This window comes from Sinocyclocheilus grahami, unplaced genomic scaffold (assembly GCF_001515645.1).
Source record: "Sinocyclocheilus grahami isolate Dianchi unplaced genomic scaffold, SAMN03320097.WGS_v1.1 scaffold672.1, whole genome shotgun sequence".
NCBI lineage: Eukaryota > Metazoa > Chordata > Actinopteri > Cypriniformes > Cyprinidae > Sinocyclocheilus > Sinocyclocheilus grahami.
This window is the reverse complement of record NW_015505851.1, coordinates 213078-230763: the sequence shown is the minus strand read 5'-3', so window position 1 is coordinate 230763 and position 17686 is coordinate 213078. Positions and strand designations below refer to the sequence as shown.

At 44.6% G+C, this 17686-nt stretch overlaps 4 protein-coding genes across 5 annotated transcripts in view; 2 read left to right on the top strand and 2 right to left on the bottom strand.

Moving 5' to 3' along the window:
* LOC107559047 (brain-specific angiogenesis inhibitor 1-associated protein 2-like) overlaps nt 1–3371 on the top strand; it is a 14076-nt gene extending 10705 nt beyond the window's left edge. Inside the window, exons 5-6 of the mRNA XM_016242779.1 lie at nt 1423–1463; nt 1541–3371. Coding sequence (XP_016098265.1) covers nt 1423–1463; nt 1541–1622 — 123 coding nt within the window. The 3' untranslated portion in view covers nt 1623–3371. The remainder of the gene's footprint in view (nt 1–1422; nt 1464–1540) is intronic.
* Nucleotides 3372–3513: 142 nt separating this feature from the next.
* Nucleotides 3514–7456, bottom strand: ndufa3 (NADH:ubiquinone oxidoreductase subunit A3). Its single transcript, XM_016242790.1, has 4 exons — nt 7384–7456; nt 6944–7015; nt 6777–6854; nt 3514–3686 (listed from the first exon to the last, which is right to left on the bottom strand). The coding sequence occupies exons 1-4, from the start codon at nt 7391–7393 to the stop codon at nt 3595–3597; spliced, it is 252 nt and encodes an 83-aa protein (XP_016098276.1). The 5' UTR covers nt 7394–7456; the 3' UTR covers nt 3514–3594.
* Nucleotides 7457–9487: 2031 nt separating this feature from the next.
* LOC107559054 (TCF3 fusion partner-like) lies at nt 9488–10740 on the top strand. Its single transcript, XM_016242788.1, has 3 exons — nt 9488–9571; nt 9738–9875; nt 10586–10740. Exons 1-3 carry the CDS (start codon nt 9509–9511, stop codon nt 10667–10669), a joined length of 285 nt encoding a protein of 94 aa, XP_016098274.1. The 5' UTR covers nt 9488–9508; the 3' UTR covers nt 10670–10740.
* Nucleotides 10741–10811: 71 nt separating this feature from the next.
* On the bottom strand, nt 10812–16823 carry LOC107559052 (39S ribosomal protein L51, mitochondrial-like). 2 transcript variants are annotated; one of them, XM_016242786.1, is made up of 4 exons: nt 16689–16823; nt 16522–16577; nt 11813–11941; nt 10812–11068 (listed from the first exon to the last, which is right to left on the bottom strand). In XM_016242786.1, the coding sequence occupies exons 2-4, from the start codon at nt 16574–16576 to the stop codon at nt 10872–10874; spliced, it is 381 nt and encodes a 126-aa protein (XP_016098272.1). In that variant the 5' UTR covers nt 16577; nt 16689–16823; the 3' UTR covers nt 10812–10871. The 2 variants fall into 2 exon arrangements, with proteins under 2 accessions (XP_016098272.1, XP_016098273.1); XM_016242787.1 differs by having other exon boundaries at nt 11813–11920.
* Between the last annotated feature and the right edge of the window lie 863 nt (nt 16824–17686).

Sequence of the window (17686 nt, the reverse complement as noted above, 5' to 3'; positions counted from 1 at the left end):
CTTCCTCCAGTGAAAAAGTGCATCTCCTGTTGTCTCTCACATCAAAATCAGCCACATATGTGTTTAGAGCTGTTTAAACGCTGCTTGATCTGTGCAGATTTCTCTCCTGATTCACACCAGAACACTTTTTCACTGGAGGAAGAGTTATTATGGACTCGTATTTTAGTTAGAAAAGTCTTAATGCTGGATTAGTTTCAGCTTTTGTCTTCTCCAGATGTTAACTGATGGACTGGAGTGCTGTGGATTATTGTGATGTTTTTAACAGCTGTTTGGACTCTCATTCTGACGGCACCCATTCACTGCAGAGCATCCATTGCTGAGACACTGATGCAGTGCTACATTTCTCCAAATCTGATGAAGAAACAATCTTGGATGGACTGAGGGAGAGCACATTTTCAGCACATTTCCATTTTTGGATGAACTATTCCTTTAAGACAAGACACTAACAGGTGAATAGGGTAAAACAAGAGTACATTAGGTAGCCTACTTTTTTTTGTATTGCAGATTTTCTAAAATGTTATGTTAATATATGCAGTTGAGATACTAGTGAATTAAACAACGCACCAATTTGCATACAGTTCCAGAACATAAATCTGAACATTAAATAAATGTTTGATTTTGTTGATATCTAGAGTTAATGGTTTTCATATAGGGAATTTTGTATTTCTTTTCTTAAGTCAATGGCTACCGTCAGCTGTTTCAACAGCTGAAAGAAATTCATACAGATTTTGAGCAACTGATTTTTGGATGAACTATGCCTTTTAAATGAGTATTTTGGATGTTTAGTTTCAATAATCTGAATAAAGACAAGTTATGGAAGCAAAATAGACCAAAATCTCAAAACTGAGCAGTGCATGAAACCCCAGTGGTGTTGCCTGTAGTGTCTCAAGATGATTCTTATTTGTGACCCTGGAGCACAAAACCAGTCTTAAGAGTCAATTTTTCGCTGAATAAATAAGCTTTCCATTGATGTATGGTTTGTTAGGATAGGACTATATTTGAAAATCTGGAATCTGAGGGTGCAAAAAAATCTAAATATTGAGAAAATCATCTTTAAAGTTGTCCAAATGAAGTTCTTAGCAATGCATATTACTAATCAAAAATTAAGTTTTGATATATTTACGGTAGGACATTTACAAAATATCTTCATGGAACATGATCTCTACTTAATATCCTAATGATTTTTGGCATAAAAGAGAAATGTATAGTTTTGACCCATACAATGTATTGTTGGCTATTGCTACAAATATCCCCCAGCGACTCAACACTGCTTCTGTGCTGCAGGCTCACATATAACATTTTTTTTTCTCATTGGAACTTTTTTCATTGTAAATGTTCACTTATTTCTCTTTCTGACTAAATCATGCACAGATTTAGAATGTATTGTTTTATGTTCTGCTGACACTGACGTGTTTTCCTCAGACGTCGACTGATTTCACCTCGACGCCTCCATCACCCAGCAGGTAAAGCTAGTCCCCTGTGTTCAGAAGAGCTCTGCACGGCTGATGGGTTAGTTCATTTAACCGTCCCCTCTTCACAGGATCAACCCGTTCGCTCATATTCGCCTCAAGAAGACGGTGACCAATGATCGCTCCGCCCCACTGATACAGCAGAGCCTTTGATCGACAGCCAGAGATGCTCCTGTGAATGCTTCATGCCTCCGTTTCACTGAATAACCCAGATTTGACACTTCTGAGAGAATTAAGTGCATTTAGATCATTTAGGATTTAGCAGATCAAATGTATATTCTATATATATTACATTATCAGAAAAATGAAATATTTCAAGGTCTTTATGTATGAGTGCACTGACCTTTAACATTTAACTCCATATTATGAACAACAGTTTCTTCAGTATTTTAACTCCTTTACTGTAATGTCTACAATGAAAGTCAGTTTTGACGAAACGTAGATGTTCTTGGTATATCTGATATTTGTGGAGACGATTCACAATTTAGTTTCATGAAATATTTACTCACTCGTGTCATTCCACATGCTATCTATAATTTTTGGGTGAACTGTTCCTGAGTGTACTTCCCACACAAAATAAGATACTTTCTCCTAGAACTTATTTTATGTATTTTTAAATATTGAATAAAGACAAGGTATCCTAGAGCATTCTGGGAGAAGCAGGTGAAGGGACTGTTGGAGTCAAAAGCAGGAGAATGGAGTATAGTTATATATAGAAAGGCTTTGAGAGAGTTGGAAAGGATTTTGGAAAAGCGTTGTGTTTGAGAAAGTGTGACGTGAAGAGGCTCTCGCTCTGGTCTCTGGTCTCCCTTCCGTCTGCTCTTAAGTGTTTTGTTAAACCCCAGCTCTCTAAAACTAAAGCTTGAGACCGTGCAGAGACGTGACAGAAGGTCTGGAAAGTGTAGACGTGCTGGAGGACGTGACAGATAGATGAGAAATCAGCTGAAAACGTCTTTCTGACCCTTTTTCACCATTATTTTGGGACAGAGAAGACTTAACGATGTATTCGAAATTAACCAAAAAGAATATGATTCATTTACTTTTGAGTTTGTGTGTTACTGTAAGTTCAATTGTTTCTGAATTGTCTTAAAAGTTGCTTATCGTTGTGAGGTTTTACACTGATACCAATCTAACTAATTATTAATGGTGAGACCTTTGTTCACAAATGTTTGAATTATTTCTCCACTCCAGGGTCGGTTTGTTCTGATACCTTCATTTATTAATTTTTTCTATTATAAAGATATCTTAAGTTGAATAATGCTAAAAGGTTAATCTCCAACCTTAATATATGCAAATATAATGGTATACTGTAATAGTGAGAAATTTTTTTTTTCATAAAATATAATTACATTAATAAAATGAACATGAATTTGATATTTGATCATGTTGTTGTCGTCATCATCGGAGATGATCAGGAGCATCTTGAGCTTATTTACAGGTGCATCTCAAAAAAAGTCGTAACCATCGGAATTAAAACAAAAACTTGAAATATTTCAGTTTGTGTGCACTGAATCTAGGCTATAAGAAAGTTAGCTTTTTTTAATTAAATTACAAAAAATAAAGAACTTTTCCATATTCAGATTTTTTGAGATGCACCTGTACACTTGATTAATGCTCATTTCTTTGTATTAAATTCATTTAAATCTTAGACTGTTGAAATGAAAAGCATCTCAGACATTTGGACGCCGCTGCATGTTAGTCTGTATTAGTGCGAGTTTAACTTTGATCCCTGCTCACACTACTTTTACTAAACACCCCAGAGAACAGCGAGCACTGGCACTTAAAGCAGGACTTTACTGTACGACTCAGCCTGATACTCTACACATCACTCACACATTTTGAACTCTTGAACGCTTTCACTTCATGATAACTGTATAGTCTTTCAAATGAACTTCAATAAACAAAGTTAATCTCTGGTTTGGACTTGTTTTTGCTATTATGATAAAAGCCAATGAATCTTACAAAACTGTAGCAGAATAAAAGATATGGTGTTTATTACTGATATGGCAAGTCTATTTTGTGAAAGACTAAAATAATCTACAATATATAGAGGGTAATTAAATAAAGGGCTTTTATTGAGACAGAAGTAGAGGCGAGTGTGACTGTACATGACTCTGAAGGGCTTTCACAGGTTTTTCAGCCAATCCAGGTTCTTCCCCTGCGGGTCACGGGGATGCGCTGGGACGTCTGGCATGTTTCCATCATCTCGAACTGGGACTGAGGAGAGAAACTAAAACTAATTACAGATTCATGAGCTCAAGCCTTTCAATATAAACATTGGACTGCAAAATAAATCAGTAAATGTATTATTAAAAATTGGGATTATTTCAGCTAACTATAACTAAAAACCACAACAAAAAAAAACATTTTTGATTCCTGAAATAGAATAAATGTTCACAGAAATGAAATATACAAAACCTTTTCTTTCAGATAGTTTCCAAAGCCACATATTTTAATTTAGTTTAACTTTATGTACTAAAATAACTACAACTGAAATAAAATGTATAAAAACTATATATACACATGTATAAATATAAAAAAACAAAACATTACTTTAAAATAACTAAATTAAAATGAAAATATAAAAATGAAAATTCAAAATAATAAAAACATAATAATATAATACATAATAAGATACAAAATAATAGTATCACAAAGATATATATATATATATATATATATATATACATATACACACACATATACACACACATACAGGTGCATCTCAAAAAATGAATATCGTGAACAAGTTCTTTTTTTTGTAACATTTCAAAAAGTGAAACTTTCATACATTCTAGGTTCAGTACATGTTAAGTAAAACATTTCAAAAGGTTTTTTGTTTTAATTTTTATGATTAGAGTGAGTGAGTGTGTGTGTGTGTGTGTGTGAGTGTGCGTGAGTGTGAGTATGCGTGTGAGTGAGTGAGTGATTGCGTGTGAGTGCGTGTGAGTGAGTGTGTGTGTGTGTGAGTGCGAGTATGTGTGTGCGCGTGTGAGTGCGTGTGAGTATGTGTGTGCGTGTGAGTATGTGTGTGCGTGTGAGTGTGTGTGTGCGTGAGTGTGAGTATGCGTGTGAGTGTGAGTGAGCGCGTGTGAGTGTGTGAGTGTGTGTGTGTGAGTATGTGTGTGCGTGTGAGTGAGTGAGTGTGTGCGTGTGAGAAAGTGCGTGTGAGTGTGTGTGTGCGTGAGTGTGAGTATGTGTGTGAGAGTGTGAGTGAGTGATTGCGTGTGAGTGCGTGTGCGCGTGTGAGTATGTGCGCGTGTGAGTATGTGTGTGCGTGAGTATGTGTGTGCGTGTGAGTGTGAGTGAGTGAGTGTGTGCGTGTGAGTGTGTGAGTGTGAGTATGTGTGTGCGTGTGAGTGTGTGTGAGTATGTGTGCATGTGAGTGAGTGAGTGCGTGTGAGTGTGCATGTGAGTGTGTGTGAGTATGTGTGTGTGTGTGAGTGAGTGAGTGAGTGAGTGTGTGCGTGTGAGTGAGTGAGTGAGTGCGTGTGAGTGTGTGAGTATGTGTGTGCATGTGAGTGTGTGTGAGTATGTGTGAGTGCATGAGTGCGTGTGTGTGTGCGTGAGTATGTGTGTGCGTGAGTGAGTGAGTGCGTGTGAGTGAGTATGTGTGTGCATGTGAGTGTGTGTGAGTGAGTGCGTGTGAGTGAGTATGTGTGTGCATGTGAGTGTGTGTGAGTGAGTGCGTGTGAGTGAGTATGTGTGTGCATGTGAGTGTGTGTGTGCATGTGAGTGTGTGTGAGTATGTGTGTGAGTGAGTGTGCGTGTGTGCGTGAGTATGTGTGTGAGTATGTGTGTGCGTGAGTGAGTGTGAGTATGTGTGTGAGTGCGAGTGTGTGTGTGTGTGCGTGAGTATGTTTGTGCGTGTGAGTGAGTGAGTGCGTGTGAGTGAGTATGTGTGTGCATGTGAGTGTGTGTGAGTGCGTGAGTGTGAGTGAGTAAGTGTGTGTGAGTGAGTGCGTGTGAGTGAGTATGTGTGTGCATGTGAGTGTGTGTGAGTGCGTGAGTGTGAGTGAGTAAGTGTGTGTGAGTGAGTGCGTGTGAGTGAGTATGTGTGTGCGTGTGTGCATGTGAGTGTGTGTGAGTATGTGTGTGAGTGAGTGTGCGTGTGTGCGTGAGTATGTGTGTGAGTATGTGTGTGTGTGAGTGAGTGTGAGTATGTGTGTGAGTGCGAGTGTGTGTGAGTATGTGTGTGTGTGCGAGCGTGTGTGTGTGCGTGTGAGTGAGTGCGAGTGTGTGCGCATGTGAAAGAGTGCGTGCGAGTGCGTGTGAGTGAGTGTGCGCGTGTGAGTGAGTGTGTGTGAGTGAGTGTGTGAGTGAGTGTGCATGTGTGCGTGTGAGTATGTGTGTGCGTGAGTGAATGTGTGCATGTGAGTATATGTGAGTGTGAGTGTGAGTATGTGTGTGCGTGAGTGTGAGTATGTGTGTGTGTGAGTGAGTGTGCGCGTGTGAGTGAGTGTGCGCGTGTGAGTGAGTGTGCGCGTGTGAGTGAGTGTGCGCGTGTGAGTGAGTGTGCGTGTGTGAGTGAGTGTGTATGTGTGCGTGTGAGTATGTGTGTGCGTGAGTGAATGTGTGCATGTGAGTATGTGCGTGTGTGAGTGTGAGTATGAGTGTGAGTATGTGTGTGCGCGTGTGTGCGTGTGTGTGTGAAAGAGAGAGTGAGTGCGTGAGTATGAGTGTGTGTGCGTGTGTGAGTGTGAGTATGTGTGTGCGTGAGTGAATGTGTGCATGTGAGTATGTGCGTGTGTGAGTGTGAGTATGAGTGTGAGTATGTGTGTGCGCGTGTGTGCGTGTGTGTGTGAAAGAGAGAGTGAGTGCGTGAGTATGAGTGTGTGTGCGTGTGTGAGTGTGAGTATGTGTGTGCGTGAGTGAATGTGTGCATGTGTGTGCGTGAGTGTGAGTATGTGTGTGTGCGCGTGTGTGAGAGAGAGTGAGTGCGTGAGTATGAGTGTGTGTGCGCGTGTGAGTGTGCGAGTGTGTGTGTGCGAGTGAGTGAGTGCGTGAGTGTATATATATATATATATATATATATATATATATACACAGGTGCATCTAAAAAAAATAGAATAGAAATAGAATAGAAAACGTTCTTTTTTTTGTATCTTATTTCAAAAAGTGAAACTTTCATACATTCTTTACACGTAAAGTAAAACATTTCAAAAGGTTTTTTGTTTTAATTTTTATGATTAGAGCTTACAGCTCATGAAAGTCAAAAATCAAGTATCTCAAAATATTCCCCTAATCGAAGAAACACCCCAATAACCCTGGTGTCGGGCGTTTACACACCGCATGAGGATACTATACCTGGATAATTGTACGGAATAGCTCGGTTCATCATTCCTGTGTATTTTGTTAAAGGGCTCAAAGCCGGCAGAAGGCAAGCTGAAACACAATAAATTAATAAAAACATGTTAGATTCATAAAGCAGGAAGATTAAGACCTATAATGTGATGCATTAATATCTCAGTCACCCAGCAGCCCGATCCCACAGGAAACTGTGATCACTGGCTCTTTATTCCAAGCGTTCTTCAGAAACCTGCCAACTAGAGAAACAGAGAGTTTGATTTCAGTGCTTAACCCCTTATCATATGATCATACCATGGTTCTTGATAATATTTCACAGTACATTGCCATGTATTCTTAGAATACCACGGTACACGTCGAAAACAAGCCATGGTAGATTCTGCCATAATTGTGTTTGTCAGATGAGTTATCATTTATTCGTGTTTAAAGCAGAGCACAGCTAGTATGAGACCAAGGTCATTCTCGTATTCGCACATCATACAATCATTATTTTTAGTGCACGAATAGATTGCAATAGCTCTCATGAACTGCCTGTTTTTGTAAATACGATCGAGCCAAACTAAAATAAAACATCTTTCAGGCAGCTAACACGCAGAAATATACTTACCGGCCGCCATGTTTGCTTCTGTAGTCCTGTTTCAGGTATCGTGGGAATTGTAGTTCGATAACAAATACTGGTGACGCATTCGCTGTGGATTGGCTGAACGGTCAATGACGTGTTTAAAACGCGCCTCGTTGGTTCGACGGTGTGGATGAACGTGTAGATGTTTACTTTTATTTGATCAAATGAAGCAGGCTAATTCTTGCTTTTGTCAGATGTATCGTTTAAATTATGTATAGACGGAACTGAGGAGGAGTACACATACCTGCAGGATTTATAATTAGCTGGCTGAATCATGTATGGGCTTTGCAGTATTATTAACTAATTCATATATTAGCATATTCATAATCATATTGATATTGCAGAACAGAAACGCTCCATGTGAGTTCATAGAGAGCATGCTTAGTTTGTGTTTAATCAGTAAGATTATTAACATCTTTATCTGTAAAGCAGTGGTGGGATGTGCTGTGATATTAACTCCGAGCTTCTGGACACTGATGCAATGCTACATTTCTCCAAACCTGATGAAGAAACAAACTCATCTACATCTTAGATGGACTGAGAGTGAGCACATTTTCTTCTATTTTTTATTTTTGGGTGAACTATTCCTTAAATCTATTGTTTTTTTGATTAATCTAACAACATCTTTGCCACCTCATAAATCTGGTTAGTTGATTAATCCGTTGGTTATCTTACCAATAAATAACATTAACTTATTCAATTAACCTTTTATTCAAATACTTACTTTACAATTAATATTCTCCCAATATAATGAAATGAAGTGCCAAGAATTAGAAGGCATTTATTTATTTATTTATAATTAGAAATAAAAATGGCCACGAGTCCAACATAAATTCAATCCAACAATGGATAGAACTGATAATAACCAAAAATGCATTTGTATTTTTTTTATATATATGTATATATATATATATTTCAGGTACACATCAATTTACATAAAAACCCAACTAATACTGTAAAGTATAGAGTGAACAGTGCGTCTAACAGCTGAATGTGTGTGTGTGAGTGAGTGAGTGTGAGTGAGTGAGTGTGAGTGTGTGTGTCTGTGTGAGTGTGTGTGTGTGAGTGAGAGAGTGTGTGTGTGTGTGTGTGTGTGTGAGAGAGAGTGTGTGTGTGTGTGTGTGTGTGTGAGAGAGAGTGTGTGTGTGTGTGTGTGTGTGTGAGAGAGAGTGTGTGTGTGTGTGTGTGTGTGTGAGAGAGAGTGTGTGTGTGTGTGTGTGTGTGTGAGAGAGAGTGTGTGTGTGTGTGTGTGTGTGTGAGAGAGAGTGTGTGTGTGTGTGTGTGTGTGTGAGAGAGAGTGTGTGTGTGTGTGTGTGTGTGTGAGAGAGAGTGTGTGTGTGTGTGTGTGTGTGTGAGAGAGAGTGTGTGTGTGTGTGTGTGTGTGTGAGAGAGAGTGTGTGTGTGTGTGTGTGTGTGTGAGAGAGAGTGTGTGTGTGTGTGTGTGTGTGTGAGAGAGAGTGTGTGTGTGTGTGTGTGTGTGTGAGAGAGAGTGTGTGTGTGTGTGTGTGTGTGTGAGAGAGAGTGTGTGTGTGTGTGTGTGTGTGTGAGAGAGAGTGTGTGTGTGTGTGTGTGTGTGTGAGAGAGAGTGTGTGTGTGTGTGTGTGTGTGTGAGAGAGAGTGTGTGTGTGTGTGTGTGTGTGTGAGAGAGAGTGTGTGTGTGTGTGTGTGTGTGTGAGAGAGAGTGTGTGTGTGTGTGTGTGTGTGTGAGAGAGAGTGTGTGTGTGTGTGTGTGTGTGTGAGTGTGTGTGCGCGTGTGTGAGTGAGTGAGTGAGTGTGTGTGTGTGAGTGTGTGTCTGTGAGTGAGTGTGTGTGTGTGAGTGAATGTGTGTGCGTGTGAGTGAATGAGTGTGTGTGCGTGTGTGTCTCTGTGTGTGTGTGTGAGTGTGTGTGTGTGCGCGTGTGTGAGTGAGTGAGTGAGTGTGTGTCTGTGTCTGTCTGGAGTGTATTGAAAATCTGAAATAGCAGAAAGTCTCCTGTGAGGGGTAGGTTTAGGGGTAGGGTTGGTGTAGGACAATAGAATATACGGTCTGTACAGTATAAAAACCATTACGCCTATGGAGAGTCCCCACTTTTCACAAATGTAAACCTGTGTGTGTGTGTCAGGTTTCTGATGAAGACTCTGGACTCGTATGGAGATGATTACAGGACAGCACAGCTCACCATCACACTGGAGGTGAGAAACACGCTGATGATCCACAACTCAAGCTTCATTTAAACTGTTCGACATACAGCTGTTCACACCCAATTCTGATCTTCAGTAGTAATGAATCTATTTGTTCTAAGAGTGTAGTTCATATCAGTGGCTGATGGCACATTAAACACTCGATGTGTTCATACAGGATGAAGGGAAGGCAGGTTTGGATTCAGCTGTGGGTGCTGATGAAGACAGCTCTTCTCCAACGTTTCCTCGTCAGTCAGCAGCTGGACCAAAGAGAAAGAGGCACCGGGTCCCAAAGGACCGAAAGCGAGACGCACAGGTATGAGACACCCACGACATCGGTTTAAAGAATAGAAACCCGTGACACATGCAGTTATTACTGACCAAACATTTAGTCTCTTCTGTTCACCAAGGCTGCATTCATTTGATCAAAAACACAGTAACAAAGCGAAATATTGTTGCAATTAAAAACAGCTGTTTTCTATGTGAATCTATGTTAAACTGTAATGTATTTCTGTGATGCGCAGCTGTATTTTCAGCATCATTACTCCAGTCTTCAGTGTCACATGATCTTCAGAAATCAGTATAATATGCTGCTCAAGAAACATTTCTGATTATTATCAGTGTTGAAAACATTCATATTTTTGTGGAAACTGCGATACATTTTATTTTTCAGGATTCACAGCTGAATAGAAAGTTCAAAAGAACCGTATTTATTTTAAATAGAAATATTTAGCAACGTTATAAATGTCTTGACTTTGCTGAATAAAAGTATTAATTTCTTATAAATAAAAATCTTACTGACCCCAAACAGTAGTTTGTCAGTGACTCAATGTATAAAACTGTATTCCACCAAGAAAAGGACTTGTTTATTTTCATGCACGTTCATGTCTGTAGAAATGTGCACATCTCCAATAACTTACTATTTAAAACATCACACCTCTCCTCATGATTAGAGGAATCATTGGTGCACAAACGCAGCAATAGTGACGCGTGATGTAAAGTGTGTGTTCTGGTTGTTCCCGTCAGATGGAGTCGGAGCATCCGGTCACGGCACAGGATTCTTCAGTCCTCGCTGATCCCAGACCAGACGAGCACACTGAGGAGCATTAGCATGCGGGAAATCACTCAACTCTCTTCCAGGAATCAATAAGATTTTTTTTGTTGCAAAATTATGAATTTTTTTAAATAAATCTTTTTAATGCAACTCTTCAGCATTCAAGGTCAATCTTTTGTAATGATGACGACGTTAAAGAATTTTGACAGTTTAATGAATGGAAATGCAGCTTGCTTTTTGCACAAATGAAGGCAGAATCTATCGGTGTTTGCCGTATCTGTTGAAGCGGCGGTACAGGAAGCTGATCCTCTTATCCAGGCTGTGCTTGTCCTCGGTCAGCATTCGCCCTCCCACCATCCGCTTCTTCCTGATGAGCCGCTGGAGCTCGTTTCCGCTGAAGCCTCGGAGCCACACCGGTCCCCGGATCAGGTCTTTTGGATGAGCTTTAAAATCTCCTGCAGTCAAACACAGTCAATGCTGATCAATGTGCCATACAGCCTAGTGCTGACAGAAGACTTAGAAAATGAATTGCTGGTGATATGAACATTGTAATGAAATGTGTCCATTATATTTCCTAAAGACTCTCCTGGTAGGTCAATCCTTGTGTCATGATTTCCAGTTTTAAGAGTTTAAATCTCTAATTTAAACCCCTGTTGAGATCCATTAGAACCAGAAAGAGCGATTCATTTTAATGTGTCAGAATGAATCCGTTCAAAATACAACAATTTGTTTGTGTGCATCGCGTTCATGGAACTTTCTGAGAGGCATTTTACACACAAGTTGATATCAAATAAATTTTTGCTGTGCATTTTTATTTTGGTGCATGCATATAAGTGTTCATTTAGTAAAAAAAAATGTCTTAAATTTGACCGTATCTTTACTGTATGTTCACATTTCGTCTCTAATTGATTTGAGAGCAAAAATATGAACACTGGCGAAAGATAATGAGATGCAGGCTTTTATTACAGTAGTGCCTGATTACTCAATGAAGATTAGTAAAAAACATTTTAAAACCTTCCTGTAGTGTCAGGTTCAGTTTGACCTGCATTCACTTTTCAAACTGCTTGAAATACTGGTTAAACTGTTTATTTTTTGTAATATTTCTCATTTAGGGTAACGCATGTGCATGCAAAGTTTTGACACAAATATGCAGGCGGCACACATTTTCTTACGACTTTTGTGTTGAGACAGGAACTCACCCAAGATCCCGATGTTGTCATAGACCCCAAACACGCCTCTCTTCTCCGTCCATCGGTCCAGCTCTCTCAGTTTGGGAACCGCGTGCATTCGTGTTCTAGCGCACGTGCCTGCGTGAGACAGCAACAACACTTTACTCACATGCACACATTACAGCAGAGAGAGAGAGAGCACCACACACACCTGTGCTGAAGAGAGGGAGAGAGAGAGAGAGAGCACCCCACACCCCTGTGCTGAAGAGAGAGAGCGCACCACGCACACCTGTGCTGAAGAGAGGGAGAGAGAGAGAGAGAGCACCCCACACCCCTGTGCTGAAGAGAGAGAGCGCACCACGCACACCTGTGCTGAAGAGAGGGAGAGAGAGAGAGAGAGCACCCCACACCCCTGTGCTGAAGAGAGAGAGCGCACCACGCACACCTGTGCTGAAGAGAGGGAGAGAGAGAGAGAGAGCACCCCACACCCCTGTGCTGAAGAGAGAGAGCGCACCACGCACACCTGTGCTGAAGAGAGGGAGAGAGAGAGAGAGAGCACCCCACACCCCTGTGCTGAAGAGAGAGAGCGCACCACGCACACCTGTGCTGAAGAGAGGGAGAGAGAGAGAGAGAGCACCCCACACCCCTGTGCTGAAGAGAGAGAGCGCACCACGCACACCTGTGCTGAAGAGAGGGAGAGAGAGAGAGAGAGCACCCCACACCCCTGTGCTGAAGAGAGAGAGCGCACCACGCACACCTGTGCTGAAGAGAGGGAGAGAGAGAGAGAGAGCACCCCACACCCCTGTGCTGAAGAGAGAGAGCGCACCACGCACACCTGTGCTGAAGAGAGGGAGAGAGAGAGAGAGAGCACCCCACACCCCTGTGCTGAAGAGAGAGAGCGCACCACGCACACCTGTGCTGAAGAGAGGGAGAGAGAGAGAGAGAGCACCCCACACCCCTGTGCTGAAGAGAGAGAGCGCACCACGCACACCTGTGCTGAAGAGAGGGAGAGAGAGAGAGAGAGCACCCCACACCCCTGTGCTGAAGAGAGAGAGCGCACCACGCACACCTGTGCTGAAGAGAGGGAGAGAGAGAGAGAGAGCACCCCACACCCCTGTGCTGAAGAGAGAGAGCGCACCACGCACACCTGTGCTGAAGAGAGGGAGAGAGAGAGAGAGAGCACCCCACACCCCTGTGCTGAAGAGAGAGAGCGCACCACGCACACCTGTGCTGAAGAGAGGGAGAGAGAGAGAGAGAGCACCCCACACCCCTGTGCTGAAGAGAGAGAGCGCACCACGCACACCTGTGCTGAAGAGAGGGAGAGAGAGAGAGAGAGCACCCCACACCCCTGTGCTGAAGAGAGAGAGCGCACCACGCACACCTGTGCTGAAGAGAGGGAGAGAGAGAGAGAGAGCACCCCACACCCCTGTGCTGAAGAGAGAGAGCGCACCACGCACACCTGTGCTGAAGAGAGGGAGAGAGAGAGAGAGAGCACCCCACACCCCTGTGCTGAAGAGAGAGAGCGCACCACGCACACCTGTGCTGAAGAGAGGGAGAGAGAGAGAGAGAGCACCCCACACCCCTGTGCTGAAGAGAGAGAGCGCACCACGCACACCTGTGCTGAAGAGAGGGAGAGAGAGAGAGAGAGCACCCCACACCCCTGTGCTGAAGAGAGAGAGCGCACCACGCACACCTGTGCTGAAGAGAGGGAGAGAGAGAGAGAGAGCACCCCACACCCCTGTGCTGAAGAGAGAGAGCGCACCACGCACACCTGTGCTGAAGAGAGGGAGAGAGAGAGAGAGAGCACCCCACACCCCTGTGCTGAAGAGAGAGAGCGCACCACGCACACCTGTGCTGAAGAGAGGGAGAGAGAGAGAGAGAGCACCCCACACCCCTGTGCTGAAGAGAGAGAGCGCACCACGCACACCTGTGCTGAAGAGAGGGAGAGAGAGAGAGAGAGCACCCCACACCCCTGTGCTGAAGAGAGAGAGCGCACCACGCACACCTGTGCTGAAGAGAGGGAGAGAGAGAGAGAGAGCACCCCACACCCCTGTGCTGAAGAGAGAGAGCGCACCACGCACACCTGTGCTGAAGAGAGGGAGAGAGAGAGAGAGAGCACCCCACACCCCTGTGCTGAAGAGAGAGAGCGCACCACGCACACCTGTGCTGAAGAGAGGGAGAGAGAGAGGGAGAGCACCACACATACCTGTGCTGAAGAGAGAGAGCGCACCACGCACACCTGTGCTGAAGAGAGGGAGAGGGAGAGAGAGAGAGAGAGCACCACACACACCTGTGCTGAAGAGAGAGAGAGAGAGAGAGGGAGAGCACCACACGTACCTGTGCTGAAGAGAGAGAGCACCACACACACCTGTGCTGAAGAGAGGGAGAGAGAGAGAGAGAGAGAGAGCCCCCCACACACCTGTGCGGAAGAGAGGGAGAGAGAGAGAGAGAGAGAGAGCCCCCCACACACCTGTGCGGAAGAGAGGGAGAGAGAGAGAGAGAGAGAGAGCCCCCCACACACCTGTGCGGAAGAGAGGGAGAGAGAGAGAGAGAGAGAGAGCCCCCCACACACCTGTGCGGAAGAGAGGGAGAGAGAGAGAGAGAGAGAGAGCCCCCCACACACCTGTGCGGAAGAGAGGGAGAGAGAGAGAGAGAGAGAGAGCCCCCCACACACCTGTGCGGAAGAGAGGGAGAGAGAGAGAGAGAGAGAGAGCCCCCCACACACCTGTGCGGAAGAGAGGGAGAGAGAGAGAGAGAGAGAGAGCCCCCCACACACCTGTGCGGAAGAGAGGGAGAGAGAGAGAGAGAGAGAGAGCCCCCCACACACCTGTGCGGAAGAGAGGGAGAGAGAGAGAGAGAGAGAGAGCCCCCCACACACCTGTGCGGAAGAGAGGGAGAGAGAGAGAGAGAGAGAGAGCCCCCCACACACCTGTGCGGAAGAGAGGGAGAGAGAGAGAGAGAGAGAGAGCCCCCCACACACCTGTGCGGAAGAGAGGGAGAGAGAGAGAGAGAGAGAGAGCCCCCCACACACCTGTGCGGAAGAGAGGGAGAGAGAGAGAGAGAGAGAGAGCCCCCCACACACCTGTGCGGAAGAGAGGGAGAGAGAGAGAGAGAGAGAGAGCCCCCCACACACCTGTGCGGAAGAGAGGGAGAGAGAGAGAGAGAGAGAGAGCCCCCCACACACCTGTGCGGAAGAGAGGGAGAGAGAGAGAGAGAGAGAGAGCCCCCCACACACCTGTGCGGAAGAGAGGGAGAGAGAGAGAGAGAGAGAGAGCCCCCCACACACCTGTGCGGAAGAGAGGGAGAGAGAGAGAGAGAGAGAGAGCCCCCCACACACCTGTGCGGAAGAGAGGGAGAGAGAGAGAGAGAGAGAGAGCCCCCCACACACCTGTGCGGAAGAGAGGGAGAGAGAGAGAGAGAGAGAGAGCCCCCCACACACCTGTGCGGAAGAGAGGGAGAGAGAGAGAGAGAGAGAGAGCCCCCCACACACCTGTGCGGAAGAGAGGGAGAGAGAGAGAGAGAGAGAGAGCCCCCCACACACCTGTGCGGAAGAGAGGGAGAGAGAGAGAGAGAGAGAGAGCCCCCCACACACCTGTGCGGAAGAGAGGGAGAGAGAGAGAGAGAGAGAGAGCCCCCCACACACCTGTGCGGAAGAGAGGGAGAGAGAGAGAGAGAGAGAGAGCCCCCCACACACCTGTGCGGAAGAGAGGGAGAGAGAGAGAGAGAGAGAGAGCCCCCCACACACCTGTGCGGAAGAGAGGGAGAGAGAGAGAGAGAGAGAGAGCCCCCCACACACCTGTGCGGAAGAGAGGGAGAGAGAGAGAGAGAGAGAGAGCCCCCCACACACCTGTGCGGAAGAGAGGGAGAGAGAGAGAGAGAGAGAGAGCCCCCCACACACCTGTGCGGAAGAGAGGGAGAGAGAGAGAGAGAGAGAGAGCCCCCCACACACCTGTGCGGAAGAGAGGGAGAGAGAGAGAGAGAGAGAGAGCCCCCCACACACCTGTGCGGAAGAGAGGGAGAGAGAGAGAGAGAGAGAGAGCCCCCCACACACCTGTGCGGAAGAGAGGGAGAGAGAGAGAGAGAGAGAGAGCCCCCCACACACCTGTGCGGAAGAGAGGGAGAGAGAGAGAGAGAGAGAGAGCCCCCCACACACCTGTGCGGAAGAGAGGGAGAGAGAGAGAGAGAGAGAGAGCCCCCCACACACCTGTGCGGAAGAGAGGGAGAGAGAGAGAGAGAGAGAGAGCCCCCCACACACCTGTGCGGAAGAGAGGGAGAGAGAGAGAGAGAGAGAGAGCCCCCCACACACCTGTGCGGAAGAGAGGGAGAGAGAGAGAGAGAGAGAGAGCCCCCCACACACCTGTGCGGAAGAGAGGGAGAGAGAGAGAGAGAGAGAGAGCCCCCCACACACCTGTGCGGAAGAGAGGGAGAGAGAGAGAGAGAGAGAGAGCCCCCCACACACCTGTGCGGAAGAGAGGGAGAGAGAGAGAGAGAGAGAGAGCCCCCCACACACCTGTGCGGAAGAGAGGGAGAGAGAGAGAGAGAGAGAGAGCCCCCCACACACCTGTGCGGAAGAGAGGGAGAGAGAGAGAGAGAGAGAGAGCCCCCCACACACCTGTGCGGAAGAGAGGGAGAGAGAGAGAGAGAGAGAGAGCCCCCCACACACCTGTGCGGAAGAGAGGGAGAGAGAGAGAGAGAGCACCACACATACCTGTGCTGAAGAGAGAGAGAGCACCACACACCTGTGCTGAAGAGTCGAGCCGAGGACTGACGGAACACTCCTCCAAACACAGACATGCTGCAGAGAGATTACAAAGCATCTCCATCAATGATAAACCAGCTTAATCATGACCTTCAGTCGCGAGCACACTGACATTACATCAAGTCCGTCTTTACAAGCACACTTTACCTTCAGCGAATCCGCGCTGGAAACGAGAAAGTGCTTTCAAACGACAGAGGGATGTTATATCCTTTAAAACTTTTGAAATCCTCTAGATGAAGCTAACTATTTCAGTGTTATCCATGTGTACGTACAGCAGCTGCAGCCATGACACGTTTTCCAGAATAAAAGTGCCAGTAATCCCAATAGAAGCTAACCTGTCGAGAAGTATCTTATGTGAAACAGTATCAAAAGCAGTGTATTATTGAGTTATTGAGAAGTATTGAGTTTTGATGTGTATAAATTTGATTTTCTGTCATATTTTTCAATTTATACTAGCAAACGTTAATATATATATACAATAACATTATCAATGGTTAGAATTTTTGCCATGGTCATTTTACTAATTAATGATGTGTGTATATATATATATATATATACACAGTGTTGGGTAAGTTACTCTTAAAAAGTACTTAATTACTAGTTACTAATTACATTTTCAACAGTGTAATTAGATTACTGTACAAATTAAATTATATATATGGATTCTATTTTTTTAATGGAATGTAAATTAATAATGTCACACAAATAGTTTGTACACTCAATGTTTCAATTTGCTTGAAGTTTCCTTAATGTCCCCAAGTCTCAAATTCAATTGAAAAATGTTAAAGGTCAACTTTCTAATAAATGTATTTCTAAAATCTAAATACTTAGGAAACATACTTTTAGATGGAGTTAAACTTTTAGAGCAAATTGATGTATACATTCTTTAACAACATTTTACCTACAATAACTGATTGGCAAGTAGTAGCCTAAATTAATTAGCCATGAGCTATGTTGGGGTACATTGTTGGGGTCTGCAATATTTTTTCTGATTTCAGTTCAAATATAGCCTATTCAAATCTGAGGTTAACATGGTCAAGAAAATAACAAGAGGGTGGCCAGACAAGGTCTGCAACTGAATTTAGAGCCAATTATTGGATAATATCAGACTGTGTGTGTGTCTGTGTGTGTGTGTGTGTGTGTGT